The 15,391-nt window shown below is 44.4% G+C and overlaps 1 protein-coding gene across 1 annotated transcript in view; it reads right to left on the reverse strand.

The window, feature by feature from the left end:
- PRKCH (protein kinase C eta) overlaps positions 1-15,391 on the reverse strand; it is a 170,744-nt gene that overhangs the window by 15,099 nt on the left and 140,254 nt on the right. Inside the window, exons 11-12 of the mRNA XM_050952601.1 lie at positions 11,358-11,496; positions 10,197-10,385 (exon numbers count right to left, since the gene is read on the reverse strand). Coding sequence (XP_050808558.1) covers positions 10,197-10,385; positions 11,358-11,496 — 328 coding nt within the window. The remainder of the gene's footprint in view (positions 1-10,196; positions 10,386-11,357; positions 11,497-15,391) is intronic.

Below are 15,391 nucleotides of genomic sequence, written 5' to 3' on the forward strand. Positions count from 1 at the left end.
CCTTGATTGACTGTGGAAGGAGGTCAGGGCTTTTATCTGCTCCAATCACCCTGGCCTGTCACTCTGGGGTACTTTGGTATGGAATCCTGTCTTCGGTCCCCCTAATGAGAGGTCCCTCTGGAGTGGGATTGAAAAAGCCTCAGTCAGTATCCCAAACTACACTATTCTGGGGCTACGGGGTGGGCTCAGACACTTGGTTCCATGTTTAAACCAGTAGCTCCTGTTTAAAAGGTTCCTCTTGAAAACAGGTTCAGAGGGCACATCAGGGTCCTGGGGTCAGTGCAGGGGCCTTTGCCCTCCAGTCATGTGTTCATATCCTAGAGCAGGACACAAATCCCAACTGATGGAGCTCAGCCACTAATGGATGCTCTCCTGAGGTCATGGGGTTTGGAGCGATACCCTATCCAGTTGTCTCTCTACATGCTCTCGACATGTTGTGTAGTGGAGAGTGCGGGCAGCTGCAAGCAAGGGTGTCACTGATCTTTGCGCAATCGCACAATTCAGTGAAGCTGATGGATAACCAACTTTCATCCTGGTTAAATAAAATAAGCAATTAAGCCCCTATATGGAGTAAAATAACTGAAACAATAGATCCCACCGCCCAAAGCACTCGCCACATGGAAGGTCTGAGCAAGAACTCTGGTAGGATCAGGAGTTTCCCTGGGGATTGATTGCAAAACAGGTGTTGGGGTATTGACTGGATTGCAGCTGTATGTGTTGGAAACAGACAGCAAGAGAAGCAGTGTGATTGCAGCCCTGGGAGGAAACCTAAAGAGAGTTTCTTCTGGGCAAAATACTGGCTGAACAGATAGGCTGAGAAATTTTGAGCAAGGAAACAGCCTCCTGTTGTTTGTTCCCACTGTGCACAGTGAAGAACTTTGTACACTCTTTGTGAATAACCAGGATTGAACAAAGAGATACCTGACTCCCATCATCAATTTCTCCTCCTAATGGAAACAACCTAGCAAGGCCTCCAAATTGGCTCACCACTCAGCTGAAAATATTCGGAAAGTGCGTCGATATGAGGAGCAGTAAGGGAAGATATGGGACAAAATATGCTAGCTACTGCTTGGGAGAGTGGCTTTTCCTATTCCTTGATCTATTTATATTTTTTAAAATAATTCAATAAAATAATAAGTGATAAAGAGAAACATGCAGGACCCAGCGATAACACTGACTATTCTGCTCAGGAATTGACATTAGAAATCCTTCATGACAGCTACTCAACTTTGCTGCTGTTGTTTTAATGCTGGGTTCAGACAACTGCAAGTGTTAACCAGTATCAAAGGGGTTACATAGATAACCGCAGCAGGAAGTGAACTCAGTGACTTGTGGCAACAGACAGTTTGGTAAACCAGAGAATTTGCCTTCTGAGTCAGTGTCAATTCTAAATAATTGTAATCTTTAAACATAGATCAACTTCCGTCTTTTCTTCTGATTTCTGTCAATTCTAGATAATTGTGATCTATAAACATAAATCAACTTCCTTCTTCTTTTCATCTGCATTTCCAAACTAAGTATTGAACACAGAACACTGAAACCCCAGGCCTTTCCTTCCAGCATCTGACCCCTCTCTTCCAGTATCTTTCAGCTTGTTCACTCTTCATTCAAAATCAGCATTGCAGGCACCTACCCTCAGTCTTGAGTTTGACCTCTGTGGACAACAGCAGCGTTTAAATAATACTTTTTCTCCATTATGTGCACGTCCAACCAGTGGTGCTAGAACAATTTTTACAGTGGGGGTGCGAAGAGCCATTGAACCAAACTGTAAACCCTGCATATGATAGAAATCATTTCAAACTAGGGGAGTGGCAGCACTCCCACTTCCAGCAACTATGTCTCCAGCAGGCCTGAAGTCTAATTTGTGATCCACAAAAATAAGGCAGAGCTGCCCAAACACCAGTTTTTGGAGGAGTGTCTGAACGTTCACATTGTGCACAGGAGCTAGCCATCATCTCCCAGTGAGCATCACTTTCCTCATTTGACTGTCAAATGTGAGGGGGGCCTGATGGTTAGAAGCTGTGGGCTGAGAAGGCAGGGATAAAGCTATAATAATAACTGGAGATATACCAATCTCCTAGAACTGGAAGGGACCTTGAAAGGTCATTGAGTCTAGCCCTCTGCCTTCACTAGCAGGACCAAGTACTGATTTTTGCCCCAGCTCCCTAAGTGGCCCCCTCAAGGACTGAACTCACAACCCTGGGTTTAGCAGGCCAATGCTCAAACCACTGAGCTATCCCTCCCCTCCTAGGGTGCTACCATGCCTTAACCCTTGAGGTTACCTACACTGTAGAGTGAGGCTTTAGTACAGCTGGTACTCTAGAAAACCTTGGAAAGCATCTAGATTTCAAATCTCCAAGCCTTTGGCCCACTGATCACCAGTTCAATCTACTACCTACACCATCATCCCTTGTAATGACTCCATTGTCTTAGAGCTCATCTAAACTTACAGCACTGTAGCGCTTGGTGAAGACTCTATCTTCTCCCATCAGCGTAGTTGATTGACCTCCCTGAGAGGAGGTAGCTATGTGGATGGGAGAAGCCCTCCTGTTGACATAGTGTTGTCTAAATCAGGGGTTAGGTTCATATAACTATCTCGCTCAAGGGGGTGGATTTTGGTAGTGTAGACCAAGCATTCCTCTTCCTCTTGCCCTGAAGCCTGGTACAGAAAGGAAGATCTCTGCATTTTTCCCTCTGTACCTTTCATGGTTTTACCTCCCTTTTAGACCGTTGCTCCTTGAGCCATGGTTTTTAACATGATTTTCCCTATCTCACCAAACATCCAGCAAGCTGGTGCAGGATTGGGTCATATCCAAGAAAAGCACACAGATATGAACTCAACTAGAGTTATAGTGATGGTGCTGAAATCAGATATACCATGCTGCTCCTGGGGTAAAAACGTGAAAGAGACAGTCATATTTCATGTTGTAATTCATCCAGCTGGGATCCCAAGATCTCCAGCTGCTTGGAATACCACTAGCTCCACTCTAAATGTTATTGTCCACTAGTGACAAATCAGACATCAGCCTTCTGTGTTAAAATGAACCCCTAGCTATACACAGCCAATGTGAGTCACTGTCTAGGAACTAGCATAATGACATTTCCAGTGCAACCAAAAATTAAGTTTCCTTTTCAGAGTCCTCTGCAGAAGATGGGGGTAACTAGGTCAGCTTATATCAAGGAGGATTTTGAGGAGGTATATTTTATAGAAGTTGATACAGCAGGAGCAAGGGCCAGATTCATTCCCGGCATAGGTAAACAGAATTACATTAGGGCTGATAACGAGTAGTGGGAGATGGAAGCAGCGGCGGCTCCAGGCACCAGCGCTCCAAGCACGTGCCTGGGATGGCAAGCCGTGAGGTCTCTGCAAGGGTGGCAGCTAGGCAGCCTTCGGTGGCTTGCCTGCAGGAGGTCCGTCGGTCCCGTGGATTCAGTGGCAATTTGGCGGTGGGTACGCTGAAGCAGTGGGACTGAAGGCAGCCTGCCTGCTGTCCTTGGGGTGGCAAAAAAGCTAGAGCCGCTCCTGGATGGAAGTTGGAAAATGAACCTCATACAGCGCTAGTCACAGCTAATGGGCCAGGTCCCCAGCTAGTGTAAGTCGGCACAGCTTTGCTGATTTAGACCAGCTCAGAATCAGCCTGCCCTTCCTTCCAGCCCTTTACAAATATTTTTAAGATGACACAAAACATCGAAGGGAAAATCAGGAACAATTTCCTGTTTAAAGCACAAAATGGTTTCTGCTCTGGCTTCTACACAGGCTCCACGTGCATCTAGGTTGTTTTTTGTTTCCCTACAGCAGCAATGCTCAGAAATACTCCTGGAACTGCCATTGACCAAACAAGACCTTATGTCCTAAACAAGCACTTGAGAATGGAAAGTGGTAACCTTCAGGAAATTATAGAGATGCACAGGATTCAGCCTGCCTCAGAGGATACATGCACAGATGACTTCTAGGGCAGAGGGAGCTGGGCAAAGCAGAACGGTGGTGAAAAGCAACTTGAAATAGTCCCCAAACTTCATGATGCTGAATCACAGCGTAAAGCCATACACAAAGATAAACTGCTCCTGTGCTCATTTATCCTATGCATCAACTTGTAAAAAAATCTCAAAAGGTCAGCTGTTCAGCAGACCAAATATCACAGTGAATTTGACCCCCTTTGTCATTCTGGCTGAAGGGAGAATTTGATTTTCGTTTTAGGAATGTGTGTCACTTGTGCTCTGCATTCATTAGTATCACTAGAACTGCTGAAAGTTTCAGTCAGGCCTGTTAGTAAGAAGGGATGGTCAGTAGTTTGGGTGCTGGTCTGGTATTAAGATGACCCAGGTTCAATTCACACTCTGCCAGACTTCATGTGTGATCTGTTCCATTCTATATAGGCTCTTCTGCCATGCTCATCACTGTAATGTCAGAGTACTTGGGCAAATCACTTAGTTTCTCAGTGCCTCATCTGTCAAATGGGGTTAATGTTTCCTGCCTCGCTGGGAAAATAAATACAGACACTATAGTAATAGAAGACATATAAGTAACTTAGAGAATGTTAAAAGCAAGAGTCCTCTACCACCTGAGCAAGTTTCTTAACTGGCAGCTATAGTAAGCTATTATCCTTTCATAAAGACCAGCTACTAGAGGGGAACAAAGACCCACATTGTACAGTAACTCCTCACTTAAAGTCATCCCAGTTAACGTTGTTATGTTGCTGATCAAATAGGGAACATGCTCATTTAAAGTTGTGCAATGCTCCCTTCTAATGTCGTTTGGCAGCCGCCTGCTTTGTCCACTGCTTGCAGGAAGAGCAGCCCATTGCAGCTGGCTGGTGGGCTTGTAACCAGGATGGACCAGCAGCCCGTCTATCAGATCCCCACTTCCCTAAGTTCCCTGTGCTGCAGCCGCTCAGCAGGCTAGCAATCAGCAGTTCAGCTGTCCCTCCCCACACTGCCATGTGCTGCTCCTGCCCTCTGCCTTGGAGCTGCTCCCAGAGACTCCTGCTTGCTGTGCGGGGGGGGGGGGGGGTTTGGTTGGTCGGAGGGGGCTAATGTCAGGGTGTCCCCCTGCTCCTACACCTCACTTACCCCTTCTTCTCCATACGGAGCAGGGTGGGGACAGAGAGAGAGCGAGCTTGGGGCAGCAGCTGCTGGTCTCAACTTCCTGCTCCACTTAAAAAGACAACGCAATTAAGAGTGGGTCAGCTTACTTAAAGGGACAGTGTGCATCTCTCCCACACACAAGGTGTATGTCTGTCTCTGTTTGCTATGCTGTCTCCCCTCCCTTGTGTTTGTGCTGCCTTGTGTGAGAGGCTACATTAACAACAATGGGTTAACCCTTGAGGGCTCAGTTGAGTGCTAGTTCAACATTTAGCAGCAAGGCATTCCCTGGGAAATATCCTACCCTTTGACTTCACCACCTCAACCAAGCTTCACAATCATAGCTGTGAACAGTATTAAATTGTTTGTTTAAAACGTATACTGTGTGTATATCTATAATATATATAGTTTTTGTCTGGTGAAAAAAATGGAACCTAAAACCCCCATTTACATTAATTCTTATGGGGGAAATTGGATTTGCTTAATATCGATTTGCTTAAAGTCGGATTTTTCAGGAACATAACTACAACATTAAGTGAGGAGTTACTGTACTAGTGTGTTTTATACGGGAACTTCATATATAAATATTGAACTGAGCTAATATCTGTGCCAAATATATAAATTCAGTTATTAGCACTAAAATTCCTTCTTATAATTCAAAAAATAGGTAAAGAGAAAACAAGCATGTCAATTCATTGGAATTTAGAGGCCAAAAACATCCCTGTGTATCTAGTTACAAAAAGAGTTGCCTTTCCTCTAAAGTGGACATGCTGTGGCACTATTGAAAGTATGACATGAGACAGTGAGAAGCGACCAATGCAACCATCTGATGAAATGGTCTGTAACCAAAAGCAATTAATCAGAGGCTGCAGGAAGCTCATGCTCAAGAAATACAAAGTGTCTTAGTGCTGCAAAAAGTGACTTGGTCTCTTGAATCATAAATAAAAATTTCTGGTGCAGTCACCTGAAGCAGCAGACACCTGGAAAGTGATAGCTGTGTAAGGAATTGAACCAAATGGCATATATAAAATTCTGTGATGCAAACTCTCATCAGTTCATCACAGACTCCTGGTTAGTGCTCTGAAACTGACCGGCTCATAACTTCAGTACTTTAAAGTCTTCCCCCTCCACCACCACCCCCATTTTCTCCCATTGCAGAAATTCCTTTCAGGGCACAGCTTTCTGTAAGCAATGCTTGTAAAGTGCAGAAAATGCTCTGGTTTGTTTCATGAGCAATAAGCAATGCTAGGGTGAGGAAGTGTTGTAGGAGACAAACTGGACAGTCGCTACGGAAAAGGATATATAGAAACAAATCAGATACTAGGAATGGCAATATACAAAAACCTGTAGGAGAACACTTCAACCTCCCTGGCCACACTATAGCAGACCTTAAGGTGGCCATCCTGCAGCAAAAAAACTTCAGGACCAGACTTCAAAGAGAAACTGCTGAGCTTCAGTTCATCTGCAAATTTGACACCATCAGCTCAGGATTAAACAAAGACTGTGAATGGCTTGCAGAACCAGTTTTTCCTCCTTTGGTTTTCACACCTCAACTGCTAGAACAGGGCCTCATCCTCCCTGACTGAACTACCTCATTATCTCTAGCTTGCCTGCATATATATACCTGCCCCTGGAAATTTCCACTACATGCATCTGACGAAGTGGGTATTCAGCCACGAAAGCTCATGCTCCAAAATGTCTGTTAGTCTATAAGGTGCCACAGGACTCTTTGCTGCTTTTACAGATCCAGACTAACATGGCTACCCTTCTGATACTTGTTGTAGGAGAGAGATCTTTATGCATTATGTCAAGGGTCTACAGTTTGAGGGAGCTGCCTGGCTTCCAATTACATTCCTAAACACTCTGGTGTCTTACTGAATTAGGCCCCTCCTGAAACCCGACCCTTTCTCCAGTTCCACTCATAATGCTACTATTGCTACTGCAACTGTATTGCAGTTAACAGGAAGATCACTTAAAGCAACACATTTGAAAACTTATTGTGAAATCACTATGATTATGGCTCCCTGATTCTTTGCCCCAGCCCCCGGCCCCAGCATGGGGCAGAACAACTTGGGGGTGAATCTAACTTGCACCAGCTGGTGCGCTGAGGTGCCTGTTGTAATTAGTGAAATAAATGTCATAAGTTTAACCCTCCCTTCACCTTGTTCGGACACAAAATAGGTCATATCACCCTTTGAACTCTGTCTCAGGCTTACATAAGAGTCCTGCAATGTATGAAAGTACAACTTCATTTATTTTAGAACTGTTTTTTGATTAGCTGGCACTTACACACCTGAGGAGGTATCCTTTCCAGAATATAAATTGTCCTAAGCATTTAAGAGCACTGATCTAACACAACAAATACTGCTCTTGAATTTCTACTGCTTTAAAAACACACTTTTTTTCTTTTAAATTGTTTTGAGAGATTTCCAAGCCCGAGAGAGCCTTCAAGGAGAAAAGTGATCACCTCTGGCCAGGACCTATGTATTTCATAGCACCATCCTTCCTCAGGAAATGGACTTTGGCTTTGGTGGTGCTTTTAGGAATATTATGGATGTGCTGGCAATTTTGTAAACTGTATTATCTGCTTTATATCCCACAGAAACCTTCCACATTAATTTCCAGAGTTTCGTTATTAGATTACCTTCCTTTATAGAGTTGTTCCTATGGTGCGGCATTTATTTAAGCCAATGTTTCACAAACTATTAATTACTTATGTTAGGTATTTATATGGTTCCCCCCCATTAACAGAGTATCTTAGCACGTCACAATCTTTAATGTACCTACCTTCACAATGCTGCTGCAAGACAAGGAATTAACAGAGGCACTGATAGGCTTAATGCCTTGCCCCAGGTTACAGAAGATGATTGTGGTGGAGCAAGGACTTGAATTTAGGTCTTCTAAATCCTAAGTGAGTGCCTTAACCCCTGGACTATCCTTCCACTCCTTACAGCAGTGCCAAGCAGCCCCAATGTGGTAGGTGCTGTATGCACACATAGTAAAAGACAGTCCATGCCACCAAGATTTTACAAACTCAACAAACAAAGGAAGAGTTATTATTCCCTTTTTACAGGTGGAGACCTGAGGTGTCCATGGTCACACAGTGATATGTGGCAGAGGTGGGAATTGAAGCCAGATTTCCTGAGTCCCATGCCGGAGCTTTAAACGCAATGTCATCCTTCTGCACACTGTTTGTTGGGACCTCCCCAAAGCGGGTCTTCAGGCAGGTAAGGGATTTTCCATTATAAACATTCAAAAATGAGAATTTTCTAGTGATCCCCTTGGGAAAGTCAACATTACCTACAGTAAGCAACAGGACTATCTGAGATACTGAAGATATTTCCTACTTCGCTCACACAGAAGCAGGACCAGCGCTAGGGGTTTGAGCGCCCTAGGCGGACGGGAATTTCGCCGCCCCACGCGCTGGTTCCGCGGCTCTGGTGGAGCTGCCGCAGTGGTGCCTGCGGAGGGTCTGGTGCTCTGCGGCTCCGGTGGAGCTGCCGCAGTCGTGCCTGCGGGCGGTTGACCGGAGCCGTGCGAGGAGACGACTGTCCGCAGGCACGACTGTGGCAACTCCACTGGAGCCGTGGAACAGCAGACCCTCTGCAGGCACCACTGCGGCAGCTCCACCGGAGCTGCCTGCTGCCCCCTCCGGCAAAATGCCGCACACCAATTATTTTGGCGCCCTAGGTGATTGCCTAGGCTGCCTAAATGGTAGCGCCGGCCCTGCACAGAAGTAACATGGTATCTGATGGCACATGCTGAGTACAGTATCTCTTCTGTTCTGGAAGATGAACATGTGCTAAATCATGTAGTCTAAGAGGGAGCATGCATGCTGCTTGCCAGCCTGACTGTTGAACCAGTTAGGGAATATAAGCGGCGGGTGAACACGTCAGCATTGCAGTTCTTACCCTTCACCCCAAGGTAATGAAAGGATCTTGTTAGATTCATAACCATGATTCTTGCTAGTCCACTCATCAGCTTGCTTTCCAGTGTGTCTGTCCCTGCTCGTTTAAACTTTTTTGGATGCTTTTTAACTCCCACATTGCAGGAGAGTGCAGTATCCCCTGTTCTATAGGGCAGCCTAGGGCAGGCCTTTCTCACTCCCTCCTATTGAGGCTGTTCCACTGCGTATACACAATTATACAATAATTGGGCCAGAGAGAGGGAGTGACTTTATAGCCAGGCAGGTAGGACACTCTCCTGCAATGTGAGAAACCCACGCTCAAATCCCTGCTCCAATTATTATTGAATTATACGTCAGACAAAGGGGAGTCTTGAATGCAGATGTCCCATATACTAGGTGAGTGCCCTCACCACTGGGATAAAACTTATACATAGGCCTAGTAGAATTCAATTTTTATCTTGATGGATAACACTGATGGTTATTTTTAAGCCTTTTAAAGATTGTTTTTTATTGATTTACATGTTTCACAGTTGTGCAAAAATTACGGGTTTTAAGCTTGTTTTTAATTTTTATCGGTCTAGCTTTTCACAGTTGTGGGAAATTATGGGATGTGTGTCACACAATACTTCATTAATGTCAGCAGACATGGAAATTCAACAAGTTAAAGCTTTATGACTGTTCAAACACAGCTTCACATGTCACAACACACAAAACGAAATCTCTTCAAATCAAAACTTTAATGACTTCTCAAGTAGCATATTTCTTACTTTGCCTACTGGAAATTTCAATTACTGATGGAAATATTTTTATGTCAGTTTGTGGGTGCATGGTGAAATCAACGTTTACCGACAAATCTAACCCTTCCAAGCCCTCTTATAAGGGAGACACTACCTTCTCCTCCAATCCTTTCCCCATTCTGTGAATCTAGTTGCTTATAAACTCCCAGAAATAAAATGTCTTGCATTGAATGAAATGTTTGTTCGACCCAATTCACCTACATTTTTTTCAGAATTTTCAAATTCAGTTAAACCTGAGCCAAAATATTAATGATTTTTTTCCATTTTTGGGATCTGCCAGACAACTGAAACATCAATTATTCACACAGCTCTATTTGCATCAATTATATCAACTATTATTTTAAAGAACACGTCAGGCTGGTGTGAGCTGGCATGAAGGGCACAGAGGACACAAAAGCAAGGGAACTTACAGCTTTCAGGATTCCTACTGCATCCTGCTGAAGCCAGGTTGGGTAAACAACTTCATCATTCAAAATGGCTTCAAAGAGGTCATCTTCATTCTCTGCTTCAAAAGGGGCGTGGCCACATAGCATCTCGTACAGCAGCACCCCCATAGCCCACCAGTCTACATCAGGACCATAGAGCATCTCCTGCAGAATCTACAATGGGGATGGGGAAGGGGGATAAATATTACTCACTGGGCTTAGCAATTGTTTTTCTAAGGGGGGGAGAAAATGGATTATAGAATATTAATGTGAACAAAACATATTAACTAAGGGTATTCTCTTCTGTGCTTGCCATTCCTCCTTTCTCAGAGCCCCTATGTGATGTGTCTGTCCAGCTGGCAACATCTCCAGTAAACAAGGGTTGTACTCACTTACCAGATGTGCTTAGGAACAGACTCTTTAAAACAATGTACTGAGCAGGAGCTGAAGAGTTTTTCAGTCAAATTATTCTAGTAAGGTGGATCAGCTGGGTCTGTTGCTTGAGCCTCTTCACTCCCCTTTGCCTCCCAGAAGGAAAGGCTTACATGGCTCCAAAACCACATTTCCAGCTCGAGTAGTGCAGGGGTGTGAGAGCAAAAGAAGGCATGAGTGTGAGGAGTAGGGCAGAGGAAGCATGACCACAGATCATAAATCCAGCAGTGTTACAGAAGCACCTACAGGATCTAGCAGGATCTGGTGGGAAGGTGCTTCTTAAAGCTGTGTTTATTCATTTTAAAATTAGACAGATGAATGACAGGGAGGTGGGGAGACCGACAGAGGCATAGAAGGGAGTTGGGGAATGAAGGAGACAGCAGCCTGCTTTCAACCACACTAGGATGGTACCTATGACATTTGCCGTAACTAGTATTTTGGCAGCTAAAATCTGGCATCTATGTTTTTCAAGATGCATTTTCTTTCCCCCCCAGTGGAGCTAATTCCCCTGTGTCAGCCCATAACAACCTGCAGACTTGTTTAGTTTTCAGCAGCCCATGGAGCAGTAAATCTCAGTGTGCTTCTGAGACCAAACTTTCTACCTCTCAGTCCCATAAGATGCAGCCAAATGAAGTAGAGATCTCATTGCGTTGCTTTTAAACCAGATCTATTAACAGCTCAATGGATTTTCCAATGAAGAAGGGTTTCCTGTACCTCTGGAGCAATGTAGTCTGGTGTGCCACAAAATGTTGCTGTAGTAATTCCATTGCAAATCCCCTCTTTGCACATGCCAAAATCTGCCAACTTGCAGTGGCCCTCGTGATCCAGCAACACATTATCCAGCTTCAGATCCCTGCAATAACAACAATTATTATTGTTATTATTTCAATTGCTGCATACTAGGAGCTGTTCAAACCCAAGCGAAGACACAGTCGCTACTCTCCAGATCTTAAAATAAAACCTGGACAAACACGTATCGCTGGATCCTGCAGCCAACTGCACCATCATCTTCTGAAAAAACAAACGGTGTGCAGGAATTTGGCACTTGTAGAAGGGAGGAACTAATAATGTTGGGTTGAGCCAGATTTAATGTGGTCAGGTTTTGTATGAACTTCTCCACATGGCTTTCCCAAAGCACCACAAGTCTGACTTGCAGAACCCCCGGTTAATTCAGTTTTGAGACGCATTTGAGCAGAGTGATAGTTCTACATACACAAAGGCCTAAATGTTCTTAGTTGCACTGATTTCAGTGAGGTTGCACTAGTGTATCCAAGAGGAGAATTTGCTATCAAGGACCTTATTATTTATGTTTTCGTGTCCTGTCCCCATGTTATTGTCAAAATGGCCGGTGGCTGCACCTGATAGAATAGGAACTATGCACTTCCCAGTACACCACCTACCCATCTATCGGTATGGAAGTCCTTAGTTTAAGCTAGGTCCAAGAAACAGATTCTAGAAGATCAAGTAGTGTAGGAAGCTTGTCAGCAGTTTGACCTTGAGATGGCCCCAGGGAATATTCCACAGTCATAAGTGCAGTCAGGAGCCTGGCCAGATAGCACTGGAGCCATCTGCAGACCCAGGCAATGCTCTCCTAAAAATATACTCCAGCTCTTGGCATCTGGCCCCTTCAACTGTCAAGCTTATCCTGTGCACACTCGCAGATGAGGGGAAGCAACCACTGTCAGAGAGTTGCCCCAGTGATGTTAACATCAAAAGCAGGACGCCTGCGTACATGATAGGAATGGGCTGTTTCCTCTTTCTGGGTTTTGGGGAAAACGTGTGTGACTTGGCCTCCTAAATATATTCTGCTTGCAAAGCATTGTCAGATAAGCCAGTGCCTTCCTGGTGTGGTACAACCCAAACATCCTGGTTTGCTCCCAGAGCAGACACACCAGGCATTCTGGCAATCTAATGTAGGTACTTATATGGTCCCCATCACCACAGCATCTGGGCACCTCATAGCACTCTGAGGAGGTACAGCAGGGCTATTACCCCATTTTACCCAGGCACAGAAAGACTAAAGCACAGGAAGCCTATGTCAGAGAAGGGACTAGAACCCAGGTCCCCGGCTAGCATTCTAACCACTGGGCCACCATTCTTCTCTACTACGGTGCCCTGAAAATGAAAAGGCCAGTTATCCCACTCTGTCTCAGAAGTCCTATAACCAGAACCACCACAGGAAACATTTTTTAAACTAGCATTGGGTGACCACAGAGCTTCTTATTATCTCTATTACAGTGGAGCAATTGGCCTCGCTGTGCTAGGCAACCGTGTTAGTAAGAGTCAGGTCCTGCCCCGAAGAGCTTACAAATAGACAAGAGAGTGGGAGAAAGGAAAAATTATTATCTCTACTTGGCTGACAGGGAACGGTGGTGCAGAAAGATTAAGTCACTTGCCTAAGGTCACCAGAGCCAGGAATGAACCCTGATCTCCTGAGTTACATTGCAGCGTTTGCTCTGGATGGGATGCGAGCAAGTAGCAGTTTTTCTTTTTAAAACGAAAAATGGTCATAAAGCCTTATGGGCCAAAATCAACCCTGGAAGGGATTAGGAGGATACAGAGAGACATATTATGTGTGTTGGGTCATGACAACCTTACAGTGTGGCTTAAAGAGGGATTTACAGTTAGAGCTCCTGGAATTATGCCATGCGCTAGTGGCACATCAGGAAACATCTCCAAGCATAAAGCCAAGCCCTGTTTACCAGAAATTTTCAGGAAAGTGGTTGAAACAGCAGACCATTCTTTATATCCAGTAAAATCTTTGTTGGTTCTAGGCAACACTGGCTTGGGGGCAACTACAGGTGGGCAAGGCATTTTGATGAATAAGTGAAGGCCTTGGAGATGCCCCAAATAAAATCCAGGTTGTTGCAGATTCACTATTTACTATGTTTCTTGGAAAGAGCTTGAATGGAAACTCTCTACTTAGGTTCAGGGAAGACAGATGCATGAGAGAGGGAGGGAGAAACCAGGTACAGTCATGGTCCTTGAAGGCTTTAGTCCCTATCAGAGGCTGTGAGGTTTAAGCAAGCATCAGGCTTTATAGTGGAGCTGCAACACCGGAGCCTGTTCTGCCTGGAAGCCATGTCTAGAATCTCCACTACCTCCTATCCAATGAGCTACAGCAGCCCTGGGCTCCCTGTTAACTGGGAGATACAATATGATCATTAGAGCACCAATATGAAAGGAGCATTTGCAGGTACAAGCTCATTGTGTGCCCCAAAGGAATCTCTGTTTGTGTAATTCCCATTAAATTTAAACCAGCTGCTGCCCGCTCATGTTCTGGAAGCAAGTACAGTTTTAACTACACCAAGGCAAAGCTCCAGCCTGTGGGCTCTCTCAGGCTTGCATATTAATCCTGTTAATAACATCTGCCCCACACTGTGACAAGGTGGACATTTGCACCTACTGGCATCTTTTTAAGTGATGTGAAATCTAAAGCTCCCATTTTATTATTTCATGTGGCCCAGAATAGGGTATTAATTGAGCCTTGCTTGGTCACAAGATGCCCCAAGTTTGGCTCCCAATGTAGGATATGCCAGAAAGGATTTATTTCACTCTTCACTAACCCTATCCGCAGTCAGTGGTTTTCTCAAGTGATGTCAATGGTATTAATCTGTATACTTGCTACTTTGCATTCACTGGCCCTACTGTTCTTTATGCCAAATGAACCAATGAGGTCATGTTAAAAAAAACCGGACAGGATTCTAAAGATTTACAAGACGCTCTTCAGCTCAGCAGCAAGAACTCCAGGAACCTGATGAAAGTGGAAAGTAACCCACGCACAAAGCCCAAATCTACCTCAGATTCCCTGAACGCTTGCATTTTCCAGTCAACATTTTTAGTAGTGTCATGCAGCAATAAAGGGAGGGATATTTTCGAAGGTCATTATGCAGTTTTGATGCAATCCTTTTGCAGGCAAACTCCCACTGGAATTAAGGACTTCGTGCGTACTAAGGAATGAAGCATTTGTCTCTGCATGTAGTTACAGTGTGTCAGTTAAACGCATCCTTTTATTTTAGGCACAGAAGAAGTGACAAAAAGGGAGCTGTTCTAGCCCCTTGCATCACAACATGTGCATTTGCTATCTTGGCATTTTAAAGATCAAAATTTTTCCAGAAAAAAATGTGCAACTTGCCTGGTCCTCTCTGCAATATTCTCACATTTTGGCTTCCTCTGCACTGTTGGGAATTTTGTCATTGACTTCAATGGGAGCAGGCACATGCCTTAGACGAGTGAATGCCAGTCAGTCTGGATAAAGTCAGATAGTTCAAAAGGTGGCTACTGCATTATTGCTACCTTTGCTCCCTCTGAGCAGTACTTTACTCTGAAAGTGGTCACAGGGGCTACTTGCACTCCACTTGAATAGGGGTAGCAGAATCTGGCCCGATATTTGTACTGAGACTTCATTTTGTCTCACCCTGTGACACGTCAAAGGGCATGAGCCAAAGCTCACTGAGGTAAATGGAAAAAACTCCCTTGGGCTTTGGATCAGGCCTCAAGTGATCCTTTATCCTATGGTATTTTACTAATGGTATTTGCAAACCCATAACTTGAAATCATGGAGAAGTCATTATTGAGTAATATTTTTTTAAAGAGGAAAATCTCATCTCTTGCAGATTTTTTCCAATAATAAGGCATGCATGTGGCCATGCATATTTTTATAACCAGGAATTACCTATCACACTGCATCATGAGAATGCTTTGCAAATTTCCAGAGCACCAGTAAAGCTGAGTAAGCATCAGCAAAC

Source organism: Gopherus flavomarginatus, chromosome 5 (assembly GCF_025201925.1).
Source record: "Gopherus flavomarginatus isolate rGopFla2 chromosome 5, rGopFla2.mat.asm, whole genome shotgun sequence".
Lineage (NCBI taxonomy): Eukaryota > Metazoa > Chordata > Testudines > Testudinidae > Gopherus > Gopherus flavomarginatus.